General features: G+C 34.0%; 1 protein-coding gene across 7 annotated transcripts in view; it reads left to right on the top strand.

Annotated features, from left to right (window-relative positions):
- The first annotated feature begins 1,240 nt into the window (after positions 1 to 1,240).
- Positions 1,241 to 20,172, top strand: part of LOC148615302 (receptor-type tyrosine-protein phosphatase H-like) — a 134,902-nt gene continuing 115,970 nt past the window's right edge. For 2 of the 7 annotated variants that reach the window (XM_088590147.1, XM_088590150.1), the window contains exons 1-2: positions 1,244 to 1,510; positions 17,054 to 17,186. In XM_088590147.1, coding sequence (XP_088446273.1) covers positions 1,454 to 1,510; positions 17,054 to 17,186 — 190 coding nt within the window. In that variant the 5' untranslated portion in view covers positions 1,244 to 1,453. Of the gene's footprint in view, positions 1,511 to 17,053; positions 17,187 to 20,172 lie in introns of all 7 variants that reach the window. The other 5 variants (XM_088590146.1, XM_088590149.1, XM_088590151.1 and 2 more) reach the window with 4 other exon arrangements.

Below are 20,172 nucleotides of genomic sequence, written 5' to 3' on the forward strand. Positions count from 1 at the left end.
TTGGAATTCCAAAAATATATTCTGACTACGAAATTCGCCACAAGTCATCAACAGAGTTCCAGGTGTATCAATTTTGATAATATTGAACGTAAATAACAAATAAGCTATTTTTATTATAGAATAAACACTCTACGGTGACTGGATAGACTAACCAACTATATTTCGTTCAGCATTTTTCTAATCGGCGTTGTGACGTCTATTTTGCCTTTTAGGGACTGATTTGAAGTTACACCGGATCGAAAAGTTTCGGGGTCACACGTCATCATGAAATTTTTGTTCACATCACGTAAAGAAGAAATCACTGCACGTAAAGAAAAGAAAATGGAGATAAAGTATCTAGAGATCAACTTAACGTAAAGATGAAACGACCTCACTTTATAAGAAAATCACTGCACGTAATTATGAATCCACATAATGTAAATATATGTTGACATAATGTAATCATAAAATGACAGAACATAAATACAAAATTATAGAACGTAAAGACAAAATGACAGAACGTAAAGACGTACTGGCAGAACATAAAGACAAAACGACATGATGTAAAGATGTTTCTACATAACGTAAATACTAAATGACCACATGTAATTATTAAAAAACAGCAGGTAATATAAAATTGACAACAAGTAAACAAATGTATATCTTATCAGACAGTTTAGGCGTTCCATAATAAATGATATAGCCAAACGATGTTCTTCCTTTCGGATCAGATCAGCTATAAAGTCAGCCTCATAGGAAAATAGGAATAGGTCAGCAAATAGAGGAGCACAATTTGTTCCAGTGTGAAAATCTGACCGAATGACCGAAAAACCCAAAATGGTTTTTAAGGTGTAGATCGTAGGTCATGATATAAAATGAAGATATTGCCAACTAGTCCGTTGTGTATTTTATCAGAATAGTTCAAGTAATTGAAAAAAAAAAATAATAATCCTTAAAAAAAAAGAAGAATACAAAACCAAAAAGAAAGAATTCAGAAGTGTATGGAATGGTTATGTATACGATATGGGTGTTTGTTGTGAGACCAGATTCTTTTTTTCCTTTTTGTTTTGTTTTGACCAGCTATTTAACAAGAAATCAAGAATAGAAGAAACCTACTATAGATCATTCTGATGTTCATGTTAAATTTCTATTCATTGGTTGTAGACTAATACTTTCGTTCCTTACTCTTTATTAGGATGCATTTTCATTCGACTCGACGATTACCGATTTTATTGAGCTTATGATATTTATCTTATCACTAAACATTTGAAAAATAGATATACACAAAGGCGATATGGAGGCAACTTTTACATTGATCCATATTTGTTTACATTTATTTAGTGTTCTCCGTATTACAAAGGGATAACGAATTCTGGTAAAACTTTAGAAGCTCAATTTATTCGTAAACAAATCGAACTTTTACCAAGTGTGTGCAGTCTTAATGTTAAAACTTTAATGTTGACATATTATTGAGATGAGGATATTACCAACGATCACATGCTGTTTAGTTATGTGTATAGGCATAAGTATGGTAAGAATAACAAATAACCAATCGCCTTTAGATTTATTTATTATCAGTCAACCTGCAAATAGACTAATTGTAGAGTACACTTAACAGGCTTGCCTCACACAGCTAGTTGATCCTGCGGGGAAAAATTCGGGGTTACTGTACACAAAAATGTAGATCTATTTAAGTATAATGTTTATAAGACATCGACAGAAATCAGTAAACTGTGAGCAATGCACACTAACGATATCCTACATTCCCCCATTTGATAACATGCACCCTTTGCCCTCCATATTGATTCAGATCAAAATGTAAAATAGAAGATGCACAATGAAAACATGTAACAAAGATTCATTTAATTCTTTTAAGTGGTATATGAGGTATAACGGGTAAGAGATGGGTCCTCCATGTCCCCATTTTCATAAATATTTGCTATGTGAAATCCCGAATTGATTTGAATCCAAATCTAAAGTAATCTAAACTAAGAGAAGCACAATTGGAACACGTTATACAAAGTTTCATTAAATACTGGAAGAGATGCACCCCTTTGCGTAATTGAAGGCTGGAAGGAAGTACAGACACCTCTATCGATATATATAAACGTCTCAGAAAGAATGTGACGACTCTATTCACTACACTGCTCCATCGGATCAACTTGATACAGGGAAGATATGTAAACGTATAGAAAGGTCTGAAAAATTCCCAACGATGTTAGAACTGTCAAATTTGCGATGCAAATTTTTTTTGGTCGTTCCCTCCGCGGGACTCGAACTCGTACCGCTGTGACATCTATAGCAACACCGCCTGTATCTTCCCTGTATCAATTTGATCCGATGGAACAGTGTAGTGAATAGAGTCGTCACATTCTGAGACGTTTGTATAATATTGATTTGTTGTGCCATGCATCATTAATTTGATCCTCTATCCTACATAATAACATCTAAATGAACTGTCCCGTACTACCATACACCGTGTACTAAGTTACAGCCCTAGATTAATCCTACGAGGAGGAACGACCCGGCCAGCGAAAGCTATATTTTTATATAGCCTAGCTGACCGAGTGGTCTAGGGCGCTGGACTTAGTGCAGGCGGTGTTGCCATAGGTGTCACAACGGCACGAGTTCGAGTCCCGCGGAGGGAACGACCAAATTAAATTTGCATCGCAAAGTTGACAGTTCTAACATCGTTGGGAATTTTTCAGACCTTTATATATATATATATATACCCCCATTTAATAATAAAGTCCTTCGTCGATAATCTAGGTTATATATATAATTGTTCTTGCGTTGTTTTGATGTAATTGCAATATATTGTGATACATGAGTTTTAACATTTTTGTGAAACCTTCTACAATGCTATATAATGAGCGTAAGACTGAGCCACAGGCACCAGGGATTATAACAAACAACCTATTAGTCCCCGATTACACTTTTTTTTGATGAACCAAATCGTGCAATTTGAAATTTAGACTTTAACACCGCGTATTTAAGATTTTTGTGAAGCACATCTAACAAAAACTCAGTTTTTTTTTATCTGTAAAAATACTTTGCTTCTGAAATCGTAGAATTTTATCTTACGAATAAGAAATGAATTTATTTTTGATCACGGACAGTTTTTTTGTTATACTCGTAGCAGTTGATTAAATCGTTTGTTTATTATTTAAAATCTGTAGTTTGGTTTGAAATACTAGAACCGTTTGAAACATTATACATTGCATTACAAGTACATAGCCTTAAGATTATGGATTAAAGACAACAGACGAATAGCAAAAGAAACATTAAAAATACAAAAGAACAGCATCACCCGGCGGGAGATCTAGATGATATTCAGAAAAAGCCGCGTGAAGTTGTTCACTAATTCGTTATTCATTAGACATTAGACATTCTTTTGAAATTATTAAACTTTCCCGTCTTTCAGGGCCATGAGGTCTGTCCGTTTGTCCGACCCATTTTAATCAAAATTAAAAGAAATTATTACTTGTATTAGGTAATGGCACTGCGAAGTTCTATCGAATCTGTTTTCAATAGGACTTTGCCATTGATAAAATTGTGGTGTCTGGGGAAAATTTCTAATATAAAATAATGATTTAAAATTTTTGTTGTGCATCTTATATTTAATCGTCTATTTGGAAATTAAACATACGTTATGGTATAATATAAAAACAATTTGGGCCTATTGTAAATTTTAGTAAGTACATTCACAGCAATTCTATCTACTTGTCAGAATTACCTGTTCTTTAAGTCAAAAAGGTCTACAAACGATCAGTTGAAGACTGGAATACTGTCGACCAAACAAACCGTGGTAACTTTGGCTCACATATATATCAAAATTTCTACTATTCAGTTCTAATATGTGGCTGGTTTAACAACTAAAATACAGACTGCTGAAAAGAATAAGAAAATTAAGTATTTATTGAAGCAGGTGCTTATCGTATGATAAGTACATTAGCTCAGCTGACTCGACATTAATGTGTCTGTGATCTGTCAATTAAGTTTAATTACTGTATAACGAAATTCAAATGACATAATTAATTCGGTTCACTACATTTCTCCATCCTTAGATTGAAATACAATTACATATTGCAGTAACCAAAATAAAAGAATAAAGTATAAACATTAACTTATTTTTGTTAATGGTCTTTAGACATTCAATTGGCAATATATACCACATTAATGTCGAAATTGTTTGAAAACACACTTACTGAGTCTGGAAAACAAAACAAAAACAAAACAAAAACAAAATAAAACAAAACAAAAACAAGACCAATATTTCCCAATTTATTAACATGAATTAGAGGAAACCGTTATGTTTTTATCTAATAGGTAAGAGAACTATAGGATCTAAGATTGATTTGAATCAAAGCATATTGGGGTATAAAACATTGTTTGACAAAAACATGTTACAAACTTTACATCATTTTGGGACAGTTCTCTCCTGAAAATGGTTAAAGAAATAGCGATAAAACTGGTTTAATTGGAAACAAAATATCGATCTAATATAATATCCTGATCACTTAATTGTACAATATTCATGTCACGCATGACACAGAAAATGTCACGCTTTTTGCCCACAAACAAACAAACAAACAAACAAACAAAAAAAAAAAGTAACAAAGTTACCACAGTTTGTTTGGTCGACAGTATTCCAGTCTTCAACTGAGATCTTATTTCGACATTCACTTCCTTTTTCAACATTCATTTCCATACTCGCCATTTTAGGTCGCATAGAGTTGGGAATGGTTGCAATCGACTCGGGAGGGGTCAGATATCTTATTTCAACATTCATTTCCTTTTTCAACATTCATTTCTTTATCTGCCATTTTCGGTCGCAATCGACTCGAAGAGATCAAATCTCATTTTAACATCAATTTCCGTATTCGCCATTTTAGGTCGCAAAGAATTGGGAATGGTTGCAATAGACTCGGGTGGCAATAGAGAATCTCATTTCAACATTCATTTCCATATTCGCCATTTTAGGTCGCACAGAGTTGGGAATGGTCGCTATCGACTCTGGAGGGGTCAGCAATCTCATTTCAACATTCATTTCCTTTTCAGACATTCATTTCAATATTCGTCATTTTAGGTCGCATAGAATTGGGAATAGTCACAATCGACTCGGGAGGATCACATTTCTCTCTCATTTCAAGATTCATTTCCTTTTTCAACATTAAATTTCATTTTCGCCATTATATGTCGCACATAGTAGAGAATAGTCGCTATCGACTCGAGAGCCGTCAGAGATCTTATTTCAACATTCATTTCCTTTTTCACCGTTTTAGGCCGCACAGAGTTGAGAATGGTTGCAATCGAGTTCCATTTCAAGACTCGTCATTCACTAACTTATTTGCAATTTTAGATCATTTCCATTTTCGTTTATGTAGTCATTGGGCTAAGTGAGTCAACCATGCACCACCCCATTCATCAACACACGTTGCTTTTCAGGTACATATGTATACTCCATTTACGAATCAATTTGTCACAATGGTATGAAGTTGCCGTCACACTCACGGTTTTTGAGTTAAATGCAAAATACATGCCCCTACGCCACGAAAATGCTTAAAATGACACGTTTTAAAACTCTGGAGTATTTTTGTTTCAGTATCACAATTTTAATTTTTTTGAAGTTATTTTGAAGACTTGTTGCGATTTGAAAAGTTTTCTAATTTTCAATAATGGTAGGATGCATTCTTTTCCACAATTTATCCAACGATAAAACGTCTCAAATTTGGAATCATTCGATAAATAATTTAAATTAGTTACATGATGAAACCAAGAAAAACAATTTTTAATATCTAAAAAGCACAAAACACAGAAATGTTTCCCTTACCCCTATAAAACAGGTCTCATTATGAAAGTAAACTACTCATTTAAGGCATACTAACACTGTTTAACTTAAATTTAGGTCATTTAGAAAAGAAAACGATGCCTCTATCATATCTTTTCCGATACTTAGTTGTTTGTGGTGGAGTTTCGATTGCTATTTTCATTTGCAGTTCATTTATTAAGTATTGTATCTATCAAACGCCCTAAGATTATAAACATTCTATGTCGATCAAGATGAAAATTGCCATCGCTACCGCCTCAAAAAGCCGGACTCGAACTCGTACCATCTGAGGAATACCGTAGTACGAACATGCTTTTGTTAGATGAAAGAATTGCCGCCCCGATCAATGAAAAAAATATACCACAACATGAACCGAAATGTTAATTTTTAGCTTATAAACGGTGTACAAAAGACATGTTTGGTACTATTGCTTTAGTTCTCGATGTACTAAACATATATACTTATTTTAGACGCGTATTTATGTGACAATAATGAGTTCTTCATAAAAAGGGGAATTTTCGGAATTTCATATTTTCTTCCATTTAATCGGTAATTGGCAATTTTTACAAATACCGCACTTCAAACAAGAGTTTTTATATTCAAATACTGCTATATAAAGTAGTAGCTTTCTAATGAGCCCAATTTATAAATATTTGAACTTTTCAAAGTACAATCAGGTGTACAATTGCAAACCCTACCCCCTTCCCATTCAAAATACCTCAACATGAACTCAAATGTTAATTTTAAACTTATAAACGGTGAACAATAGACATGCTGGGTAATTATGATTTAATTCTCGTGGTATCAAACAAATGTGCTTATTTCAACTGTATTTGTATTCAGTTTCAACGTATAAATACTCTAGGAGTTTGACATTGAAAAATATGTCAATTTCGGTATTTTTTCAGTGGGATGGGGTGTATTTTTTCATTTCATATAATTCCAAGCCCCTAACTGTTGCCACAAGGTTTTGGTACCACTGGAAAGCTAAGATATTCGTCTACATGATGATACCTAGATATGTTAATTTACTTCGTTTTGTAGAAAGTAAAAATAAAAAGAATTAAAAAAAAATATTTTTGCCTCATCGAGGTATGAAAAAGGAAAAAAAAAAACCACAAAAATGCTTCAGTTTATTTTTTGGCGACAAACTGATCGATATATATGGGATATGGGAGGTATAACGGTAAATGAAAATCAGTTCTGGGTTGATGAGTGGTGGAGGGTGTACGGGAAGTTATCTCAGCCCACATACTAAAATAAATCAATATTCAAATAATATTATAAACGATCATTAACAAAACTTTTCTAGATATATGTTTGGACTATTGGGCTGAACACACAGATTTCCCATACATTATGATACCCGTTTATGTTTCCTAACTCATTTTGCAACATCTCGATTCTATGGATCATGGATAAATGTATAGAGAGATAAGTTTCGAAAGCTAAGAAGAGACGGAGAGCTCAATGTTGGACTTGTGATTTATAGCTGAGAAATGTAGACAGAAATCATGGCAAGAACTCGTTAACTGAAAGACCAAGACGAACACGAAGAAGACGACCAGATGACCTGGATAAACAGATACTTGGAGTAACATAGATGAAATGCAGTAAATAAAAAACTTATGTATTTCATTATGTTGTGTTACATATGTTGGGTCATTCGTTATCTTAATTCTAAATGACCTAAATGTGAGTGTTGTTATGATGCAAGATGTGCATTTTGCTTCATACTGAGATCTATTTTAAAGGGTTTTTGGGTAATATTGATAATTATGTTGAAAATATTTAGTTGAAAATTAGTTTTCCTTGGTTTCATGTCGTAGAGTATTGAAATCCTACTTCTAGCAATTTTTGATAAATCATGAGGATCATCGAAATGACTCCAAATGTATCAAATGTGATCCTGGCAAAAAGAAAAAAATACAAATAAGCCATACTTCTGGTGAAGCATAAATATTTCAATAGGTTTTGGCATTGAAGAAATATGTCAATTAAATCGGTTTTTCCTTAGGGTAGGGGTATAAATTATGCATATAGCTAAATAAACTGCGTGACCCCAACTTCTTGATAACAATTAAAAGATGACACATCGAGATATCTGATGATAGTCAAAAATGTTATTTGGATAACTTCGTTTGTGATATCAAATTATGACCAATAGGTTCGAACAGTTTTCTGTACCAGATAGTGCAGTAATGCAGACTTAAACTGAAACAGAATTATTTGGAGACATATTGATTCGTAAATGGGACATACAAATGTACTTGAAAACCATCGGGTTGTATATGTTTGACTCACCCATCCCGATGGCAACATAAACGATAAACGAAAATGAACTGACCCAAAATGGCGATTAAGAAAATGAATGTTGAAAAAGGAAATGAATGTTAAAAAGAAAAAATGCTAAAATGGGATTTTGGACCCCTCCCGAGTCGATTGCGAAAATTCCCAACTCTGTTCGACCTAAAATGGCAAATAAGGAAATGAATGTTGAAAAAGGAAATGAATGTTAAAAAGGAAATGACTGTTAAAAAGGAAAAAAATGCTAAAATGGTATTTTGGACCTCTCCCGAGTCGATTTCGACAATTCACAACTCTGTTCGACCTAAAATGGCGAATAAGGAAATTAATGTTGAAAGAGAAATGAATATTGAAAATGAGATCTATGACCCCCCCCCCCCCGAGTCGATACTTCCTTTTAAGACGTTTATTGATTTGTTAGAACTTAAAAAAAAATGTTTTATTTGTGAAAAACACCATAAAGATGTTCCCTATGATCATTTTCAAATTTATTTTCGAAAGTTTAAAAAGGAAAAAAGAAAAAGGAGACAACTTAAGCTCCGTTGTAATCGGAACAGACGAAAAAACGTGAAACATTATTTGAATTCAACATCTCACTCTTGCCTTGTATGAAAATGCCTGTTTCATAATACTCGTTCGGTTCTAATATGTCACCCTTTTAACTTCATAACAGTGAGAACTTCTTCTTTTGATATAATCAAGATTTCACTCAATTCAAATTTGAATTAGAGAGGTTCTGTTTGTTCTTTTACTGTTCTCATTAACTACATTTTTTAAAAAATCTTTTATTTTTTCTTTACAAATACAGTGTGGAAACTTAGTTAATCTTGGTTTTGAATTTGTATCATGATGTTTTTTTCTGTTTCATCTGCTATGTTCAATATTATTGTCAGTGTTTGGAAAAACTAAATCAAGATTTGAATTAATTTAATTAAGTTTTCTCTTCATCAAAACTCTATCCATTTTAATACGCATCAACAACCACAAAAACCAACTTATTCAAGAGCGGTCCCGCGAAATCCAAATGTAATCTGGACGATGGACGTCTTGAATGTCAACGTGCTCCGGGGGACATCCTTATTTTCAAGGATGTCCTTCAAGTAATTCAGTTAGCATACATTCACGACCTCGGTATGGATTAATAACTCTACTGCCCCAAACAAAACATTTGTTTTCGACTCATCTCTACGATTGAAATACGGTTATATTTCATCACTTAGACATTCCAATGGCCAATCGGTTATCATATATCTCTTCACATTTGCAAAAAAAAATGAGTCTTCCCTGTTCCATTTCTCAATCCTTTGAACATTTAAAAATCTAAATGATCCTTTGCAATACAATAGCTCATGGCATTGGTAATGCTTTATCTTTTTCGCTGTATTTATTAGCTTAGATGTAGCATACAAATCTTCATCTTAAATCGTTATTAAATATTATTGTCAAGCTTTGAAACTTTGTTAACAGTTACCATGTAATCACTACCGTTTCTTATTGTTTCATTTTCTTTCTGGCACTATCGGTGCTGCCCACTGAGAGAACTCAACGGGCTGAAATTGGTCTTGTTTCTCTAAATATTATAACTCGTTCGACTTTTCGATTATGCATACGGTACAGGCCGATCTTTGTAGATTATCGGAGTTGCTGATATATCTTGCTTTTGTTCCGGCTATAGTTCCTAGCTCACAACGAAATAGTTCTTCAAATTCATTCCTCATATGACTCAAAGCATTTTGCATTTTGTTCATTAACAGTGTGTTTACACTTGTTGAAGAACTTTAGGTGATCTCTTTAAGTATTTAATATTTTCATAAAGGTTTTATGAAGATGCATTTGTGCATTTCACAAAATCTGTTCCTTTTCCTATACTTAGAGGTAGATTCCAATTCAATTTCATTTTGCATAGTTGATCAATACCGAACAAAAATCGGACCTCTGTTTTAACTATGACAAGTAAATGATTGCTTTGATCACCATAAACTACTTTCTTTTCCACGCGCCATGTCATAGGAATACAATTCCAAAAGAAAGTACGCAAATTCTCATACGTAGAATCAAACTACATATTCCCACTTTAATGAAAATCTGGAATATCTGTGTCAATTTTCATATTTATGATTGACTTGAACCGTGTAAGATTCGCACTTATTCCGAATTATAACATTGAATTTTCCTCACCCCTTTCTGTCTTATTCTTGATGTTTTCTCATAAACATATATATTTAAACACTGTTGACGTGGGTTTAAGCTTTCTCAATTTGCATTACTTTGGCAATTCCTAGCAAAATGTCCCTTTGTCACAATTGTGAAATTATGTATTCAAGAATCACATCCAAACTGTTGATGATTTCCATATACGTAAATAGTTTCTGGTATTTGTATTTAGTGAAGCTCCTTAATTGCAATGTTAGGTCAATCTCTTAACAATGTCGCATAAATTCTTACCGATTCATTAGGGTCTACTCCTACTGTTAAATTTAAATCTATGGATAATCTCAGATGACTTAGGCTGTTTATGTTCTTAAACAAGCTTTGTTAATTCTTCGTATACATACACTTAGAAAAATGCTTCTGTGTTTTTTCTGTATTGCCGATGTTATTAGTCCTGAAGTAATGTCCCAAACATCCAGGGTGGAAGCTTCGGATTCGTCACACGACTCTAAATTGTGATAGTCGACATTGTCAAGTTCCACATTTACTTCATTGAAATTTGATTAAGTTGCATTCCCGTCGCCAATTCATATGTGATATCATTTCGGCTCACATATATTAACCGTTTGAAATAAAGTTTCTACACTTTAATTTTAGAGTGTGGTTTGTTTTAAAATGGAAAACAGACTGCTCAACTGAATCAGAAAATTAAGTATGTCAAAGTTAATTACTGTAAAACGGATATGATGTGATCAATTGACTTTACTAAACAAACAATGTTGAAAGCGAGTATTGGTTTTTAGCCGCAATATTTAGTGTTGTTCGTTTTTCTTTTTGTACCCTTTGGTTCTTTAGTGTCGGAGGCTTCTTTTTCTTGTGATTAATTTTGATGGTCCTTGTAATGTCTTGTGGAAATATTTCCCGTCGATATTGCTACTTCTTTGTCTTAGAAAGAAGTAAAACATACAGTTTTATAGTAAAGCTTGCAGATTTAAACGTATTCAAATAACAATTGAAAATTTTGTAGTGATCATTTTTATGGTTGATCCAAATCCAATACAATGGGGAGACTTCCACAAGAGATGACACTAGTCCTAACCAAATTAGGTACAGTCTGTTAAAACCTGACAATGACCTGGAAAGTGTACAATTACAAGTTCCTATATAAAAAACAAGAGCCCGATGCCCATTAAAGCTTCTCAAAGTAACTACAATTAAATAGTACCAGTCACCTTACTAACGCTGCGACTTACTACAATTTGTAAAAAGTCCCCAGATATAAACGGTCTCGGGATATATATCAAGCTTCTTGCCACTTGTTCAGGTTTTTGGTGGGATAGGGTCTTATATTCTGTTTCCTGTGCCGTTGTTGGTAAATACATATAGATACAGATGAAAGAGTAATCAAGGGAACCAAGGTCATAGCGGTAATCCAGGGACAAAGACCAGACATGGAAAACAGACATACACATCAAAGAACATAAAGTAACTAAAATCATACATACAAAGTAACAAAAGTAAATGAGCAACTCGGACTCCACTAAAAACTGGGAGCATGGACCGGTAGGGTAAGCGTCCTCTGCTTTTCTAGAAACACCCACCGAGTTGCTCATAAAAAGTCAAGTCCGGGGTAGACAAACGAGGAAAGGGAAACTATGACCCGTTGAATATATCAATTTTCATGGTGCAAACGGATACACCATAACGATATACGAGTTCATGATGACGACCTTAAAACTTCTGTAGTGATGACTTCAATCTTGTAGCAACATAACCCTGTTCCAGAAGCCCATTTGTTAGAGTTCTAGCGCGATACAAAAAGTCTGCGTAGTTTCGGCAAGCTCTGGCATAACGTATGAGTTGTGATATGGAACGATGTATTTTATTTTTTTGTTGTTGTATTTTTTTTCTTTTTTTAACCAGCGAAATTTTAGAAAGGGACCGGCTGTTGAGGGAGAGACGGGCATAGACAATTGGTTAATCTGGTAACATTACCAACATACACTGTAGACATGTTAACACACTAAAAGTCGTTACATCACGATCACTCTTTCAACTTCAGTGTACATAAAGATAACAGAACGAACACAGAACTACTAAAGGAAACATCTTACAAGAAGTGACCTATTTGAAAGCCAGTCTAAAAACCTCAGTCCCAGAAAATAAAAACAGAAATTCATCGGCACCTGCTATATGCAATACATTAGACATACATTATTCCTGCAACAAATAAGGTATGACGGTAAAGATAAATTACTGGCCTTTTGAGGAACTGCTAAGACTTCCAGGATTTGAAAGTCCCTAGCCAGTAAAGTTATGGTTTTCGGTAGAAAGGCTGTCACTAACATCTCAAGACTCCACTATAAGATCCTATATATACACATCACGCTTAATCTAGTGACCGTACTTAACGTTGCCCCTGATAAGGAAGCGATTCAAGAGAGGGGCTAATGCAAGTAAGAAGGATGGATGAGTTAACCAAGGCAAGGTCAAGGCTAGACGGTATAATAGGATGACTAAAGCGTGGATAGGAGGCATTGACAAAAACAAAATCGACAAGATATTTATGGTAGGGCCCCTCATCCCAAATACAACGAATTGCTTATAGATTATTCAGCGTTTCATTCATCTCCATGGTCACAAGCCACCCCAGGCCCACAACATTCCTACCAGAACCCTGACAGATGCCACAGAGGTTACATTATGATGAAACGCCAGTAGGCCTCAATTAGCAGAACGTCGCCTTACACATCACAAACCTTACAACAGGAGAGGGAGATAAGATCTCTGGAATCCAAAGCTACACTTAACACATAAGGTCTTTCTGGGAAAAGCAGAATCCCAGTTGGAACCCATATGTTTGTTTTAAATTTTTTTTATTGACTTCTTCACGCTATGTGTAAATGACGTAACACTTAGTAAAAGATTATTTTCATATGGTTATATGTATGTGTGTATTATATATGTGTCTTAAGAAGAGGACTCCACTAAGTTATGAAACTTGTGTCTTAATAAAGTATGTAAATCCATCGATTACCCATATGTAGATGAATGGAAGATAGGTAAGCCTCACCACCAATGGTAGTACAGGGAACAGACTCACACGAATATTGACCAGGCTATCTATCCGCCTTGAAGGGCAAAAATAAGAACAACTCAGCACAATATGTGAAAAGGGGAATCAACAAGGGCGTGACAATTCCTAAAGCCACGAAGTACAAAGGGTAGTACAACTGATACGCCTTTAGACCAAATTTGTCAGAAACACAGAGGTGAATAAATGCCCTACTCCCATTAAGTACATGAATTAACTGTGCTGGGTCCTAGGGGGAGACTAGCGAGTACCATATACTTTTAAATTAGATGAAGGCAATTAAAATCTAGTCTTTACACACCTCAACCATATTACAGTTACCATTAGCTATTTACATCAACACCAATCAACATCTTTATAAATTTGAATACATTGTATCTTTACCAATGTGTCAATATGGGAACAGGAACAATTCTCTAAGCACATTCTTCTGACAATTACAAAACTCCAGAAGTTGAAAGTTTTGTCCTGAGCGTGTTTAATTTCTGTTTTATCAAATTATGGGATATCGTTAATGAATATAAATACAAAAATACCAATCATACAATATTGAAAATGTTGATATGCTGTACACGTGTTTCATGGAGAAACCTCTCATCCGCAGCAAAACATCAAACATTTGAGTGAATGTGGGTGGGGTCGGATTTTAAAAAAATGCAGAATAGACTAGTCTATATTAGGGGCTATACTTAGTTGTGTGGAATGGATCATAATTTACTGTACTTTTCTCTTTTTTACTATTTCCATCTGCCGTTAGATCGTATTATTCCATGAAACTTTCCCCATGAACATTAAAGAGGGACTTTAAACAAAATAAAGGGTAGTGATCAATAGTTTGAGTTAACCCTAATGGACGGCAGTACATGTAAAGACAGATGATACCGATACTAGTTCTCAGTCTTCTAAAAAAGACATTTGCAGGGGCGATGACATTTACAAGCTCCAGTATAAAAAAAACAAATCATTCCAGAGTAACTACAAGTAAGTGTTACATATTGTTGTGATATCTAAATAATTTAGATGTGATAAAAATATAAAATGATAGTAGCCCCAATGGCAGTAGAACACAAAGAACACGCTTCTTGACATTAATCATATATTCAAAGGCCGATATCTATCAAAAGTCCATATAGGGATTGTAGTACGTTGTTAGAATAATAATTGGCAATTATCTATGGGTTGGAAGTACTCATCAGGGTTCAAATTATAACAATAAAAATTTTTTGACATTCGATAACTTAAAGACCAACTGGAAGAGTGTTAAGGGTCCACATAATTTGGTTGAAGAACACTATAATCATATTTATGATAACAGCGATTCGATATCCTATATTTAGGGTTTGGAACTGCGCAATGAAGCTTAACCTTTGACACTTAGTTGATACACAGCAAAAATAACTGCAAGCATAGAACGAACGTTCTTTAAAAAGAATCAATGTAGCCTAGAAGTTTGAATATGATACACATTAGTTATCTATTTCAACAACATCTTTAGCGAAAAGAATAATATTTCTTTTCAATGTTAATGTTATTTTAAAAAGGAATATGTACTGATTTTTCAAAATTTAGGATGCCTTATGATTATGTTATATTTATGATAAAGTATTAACGGATTAATTTTCGTGATTGCTAGTTTTTGTGGACTCTGTTAAAAGTAAACATATTTGCAGGTATCAATATTCGCGTTAAAAATTATTAGCGTTTCATTGTGTTGAAAGTTAATGTCACGGGTACTATTTTTCGCGCTCCTCAGTTCACCGTAAAAATAACGGAAAATTATTCACTGCGAAAATAATTTGTTTACAGTACTAAATTTCCTACCTAGTACATAGTACACACTGTAAAGTATTGCAAGATAATTCATCTGAGTGGTCTTGAATTGTAGGATTTGTGATCAAATAATCGATTACATTACGACGAGGTCACATTAAAACATCATATGCGCGTCTTCAATAATTGGGAAGTTTCCAGAAGGGAATATGATAAAACTGTCTCCGTACCATATAATGAATTACTGAAGAAGTAACTGTATGGGTGTTTAGCCCATTAATCTCGTAAAATACATATTTTTTTAGCATTCTTCCACCATTATCATATTATTGTGTTTTTTGTTCATTTAAGCACAAATTCATTACTGACACTTCATTTGAACTAAGTCATTCTCCATTTCACTCTGTTCTAGGCCGTTCCTTTTGACTCGTTCCAGGTCTTGCCAATATTTTCATGCTTTTCTATTCTTATTCTTCTGATGAAATGGTCTCCCTAGTTTTCTTTCCCCCTTTGGATTCCAATCCAACGCCACCTAGGTCTTTTTATCTCCTTTTATCTGAAGTTTATTTTTACTTTTTGGGTACGGTTTCGTACACTCCATTAAATGCTTTGTTTGTTATTTCTGTTTGCCAAAAAATATAATAAATGTGTCTCAGGCATTTGTTAGGTAATACCTGTATGTTTTGTTGTATTTCTGCTGTCACCGGCTCCATACTGGCTTAAGCATTCGTAAAGCTTGACAGGCTTTGCATATTTCGGCTTTCGTGTCTTCACGTACCCTACCGGTGCACCTGGTACATGCTCTCAGTTTTTAGTGGAGTCCGAGTTGCTCATCTGCTCTGTTACTTTGTATGTATGATTTTAAGTTACTCTATGATCTTTGTTGTGCATGTCTGTTTTTTATGTCTGGTCTTTGTCCCTGGATTACATTCTTTTAATTACTGCTATAACCTTGGTTCCCTTGATTACTCTTTCGTCTTTGACAACGGTCCACATTCCTAAAAAAATATCAAAATTGGCAACAATATTTCCAAGATATGATGAATATGGAGTATTCATAACACAACTCATACGTTATGCCAGACCTTGCCGATACTACGCAGACCTACCTTTTGTATCGCGCTAGAACTCTAACAAATAGGCTTCTGGAACTGGGTTATGTTGCTACAAGATTGAATTCATCACTACATAAGTTTTATGGTCGTCATCATGAACTCGTGGATCGTTATGGTGTACCCATCAGCACCATGAAAACTGATTTATTCAACGGGTCATAGTTTTCCTTTCCTCGTTTGTCTACCCCGGACTTAACTTTTTATGAGCAACTCGGCGGATGTTTCTAGAAAAGCAGAGGACGCTTACCCTACCGGTGCACCTGGTCCATGCTCCCAGTTTTTAATGGAGTCCGAGTTGCTCATTTGCTTTTGTTACTTTGTCTGCATTATTTTTGTTACTTTATGTTCTTTGTTGTGTATGTCTGTTTTCCATGTCTGGTATTTGTCCCTGCATTAAATTCTTTTGATTTCCGCTATAACCATTGTTCCCTCTTTCATCATCGAAAAAACAATCCATTTTTTCTTTCGATCTTATGTGTTTTGGAAACCAGAGAGGTCAATTTACATGTAATTATTCTTAAACTCTGCAGTATTTTAGTGCTTATGAATGGTTAAAGAGAAATGACTAAAAAACTCTGAATGGATTGACCTCCAAGTTTTTACTCTAATTTTCATAGTGACCTACAAGTTCTACAATATATCCAATCTTTACGTTGAATGTAGTTTTCCATCCGCGATACAGTAACACCAGGTCGGTAAAGCTGGGTTCCGAAGAAAGAAAAAACTTGTACTGTCGCCTTTGATAACAATCATTAAAGATAAATACAACGCTTTTTATATGCATAAAGGGTGTTCTTTTGTCTATAGGTGGATGCCGAAGAAGTTATTACTACTGATTATTTGACATCTAAATATGTGTCACAAACTCCACTAAAGACAACAGCCGTTTTGCATAATACGGATAAGGCAGCACAGACCCAATCACCAAGTACTAATCCAGGTACGATTAGTATATATACTTAATCAGCAGAAACTTAATTAATTTAAAAGTATGAAAAGGATAAAAAGAAGACAATGAAAAGGTGAAAAATTTATACTTTTACAATATCTTAGCACACTCACATGAAGTATCAACAAACACATCTACTGAATAAGAAACAATCAGAAATAATTGACAAATAACATGTATTGGGTGCCCTTAAGGATGTTCGATGCATATTTTCAGCCGTTTTTGTCAGATTTTAGACATCTCTGGTGTCACAACCCTTTGAAATCCTTATTCTTAAAGAGAGCAGCGAACATCCTTAATAGTTTAACAAAATTAACGTTTCTATACTTTTCACTCTACTACATTGCCTTTACAAAACAAGTGTTGACACTCCTGTAATAAAGGGCTATTGCAGAACCTTGAGACTGAGGACTTCAAGGCTAAACCAGCTGACTGTTCTTGCAAAAGCTCTCCATTCAGATATTGTAAACCACGTTCCATGAATTGAAATTTTAACTTTAAAGTTCTTATGGATGCCGTGGAGGACTACGCAAAAATGGGTAAAACGAGAACAAGAAGACATTGATTCTCTGTAAGAGTGGTTAAAGGTTGTGAGGTCTTTAATTTTGAAACGAATGAAAGTCGGTCAATGAGTGCTAATCATACATCAGTTTTCAAACACCCCGATGTAGGAAACAAATTGTCTATTATGCATGACAAATATGTTGTGGTACCAGCAGACAAAGCCCAAAACAACATTGGCTTTGTCTGCAAAAAGTATTACATTCAATGTTTATTATCAGAGGTAGACGTAGAAATTAATATCAGTGAAAAGAACTATACTGCTACCACACTCTCCAAAGAAGAGATTGTGGAAAACCAAAAGTCTGTGCTATCCTATTTTGGTCTTGCTGCCAAGGACGATGATTATGATTTACCGTCTATGTACTAGATTCCTAAACTCCACAAGAATCCATACAAACAAGTTTCATAGCTGGATCTGCAAAATGTACCACCAATCCTCTTTCAAAACTTTTAACTTCTATACTCACCGCTGTCAAAGAGGGTCTGCAGTCCTACCACCACACTTGTTACTATAGTAGAAAAATTCGAAAGATCTTTTGGAGACAATCAGTTTAAGACTGTTATCAAATTCGAGGCAGTTAGAAGGGATTTTAACCTTCCCCTTCTTTTATTCTTTCTCTTCATATTAAAGGAGAGTATCTAGGTTTTCTAATAGTACCATCTTTTATATATTATTTTTAACTCAATTTGAAGCAAAATGATTCAAAACTGCAATCTTAGAAATTTAGTTGTGGCCTTCTTTTCAACCTTGGTTTCAATCACAACTCTTCACTTTATTTGACGGTTTTTTTCTACTTCTTTCTTGTTAAATACCTAATTCGCAAAGTAGACTTAAAGAATTTGTTGAGTCACATTGCCAAATGAAAATTTAACAAAATGGAAAACAACCGAACACAAACTTACTTGTTTGTCAGTCAGGCGCTAAAATGACTACCCTTACCTTACCTTCTGTCTTAAATTATCCATTTTGAATAGATTGAAATTAAAACAATGCATTATAGACAAGATAAAATATCCGATATTTCATTATCAGTGTGGTGACAGTGGCGATTATTTATTTCCTTGTTTTTTATTTAATTCATTTTATTATTATGCATCTTAAATACTTGTTTTAAATCACTTGCAAAAGTTACGGATTTTTTATTTGTAATAGTTTGTAATACGTCTTACTGTGAAACCGTCTACCTCAATGGTAGATTATCAATGAACGGTAATACGATTTATTCAGGTTCTATATAAATGAACTCTACAAAATCATATCATAAATATCACAGAACTCATAGTCATATTTAAAATACTTCGAATACAAGTAATGAAAAAATAACAGTTATAATGAAGACATTGCACGAAATCAAATAAACAAAATGCAGTATGTAACATTTTATTGTGCTTATCCGATATTCAACATGAATAAATCAAATTCCATAGGCAATAAACAATATCATGAGTAATGTATATTCAATGTACATATGTATGAATTCTATCCTATTCTTCCCCATTTATGGCAGCAGGTTTACAGAAAAATACACTCATTCCATCAGACCAGACTAGTGTGACGGTACTCTAAAATATGTAACAATTATGATAAAAGGGATATATATGATCCCGTAATTATAATTTGTAAATATCATAATTAGATAAAATGTATTTTAACAATAAGAATTACATAACGAGTATGCATCTTAGAATCTAAATACAAAATGTACAATTGAATGTGATTATATGACTTTAACGTATAAATAGACCAATACATAACTGTAAGGTTAAGGTCACAATCAAAATCACTCTTAAGTCTATCATACTACATACAAACTATAGATTTATACCACTATTTATCCACGAAATCAGAAACTATCTTTCTACTTACATAACATACAGGTTGAAAGTCATACTCATTTATATAGGAAAGAAAACAATAGCATGCACTGCATACGCCATTCACACACCTCAAGTAAAGTAGAATACCTACCAGATAAAGAAATGGAAACAGTTCCAAATATGCACTATGCTCAAAAACTTCACTGTGTTAAGTGCTAAGTTACTAATAAGTTATAAGGCTGAAAACGTGACAACAGACTAATAAGAACTAAACAAAGAAAATTCACCCAGGTCTGCCATTTACCTTTAATTGCTGAACTGGACAGGTAGAAAAAAAACTAGAACCCAGACGACTAACAAAACCAAATGAAGTACAGTAGATGATAATACAATAAAGAATATGTAATATTTGGCGGGTAATACACAATACAATAGTAAAAAATTGAACATAAAACACATCAAAAATATACCCTGTCTTGTTCTCCCCCTACCGAGAGAATGTGCACCCAGACATAGCTGAAATAAGAAATAATACATTTTATGTCTCACAAGGAACACCAATCTCCTTCTACCGGTGTACGGAAAGACGTCCTCG

This window comes from Perna viridis, chromosome 6 (genome assembly GCF_037379345.1).
Source record: "Perna viridis isolate PV_CMFRI_1.1 ecotype Kerala chromosome 6, ASM3737934v1, whole genome shotgun sequence".
Classification (NCBI taxonomy): Eukaryota; Metazoa; Mollusca; class Bivalvia; order Mytilida; family Mytilidae; genus Perna; species Perna viridis.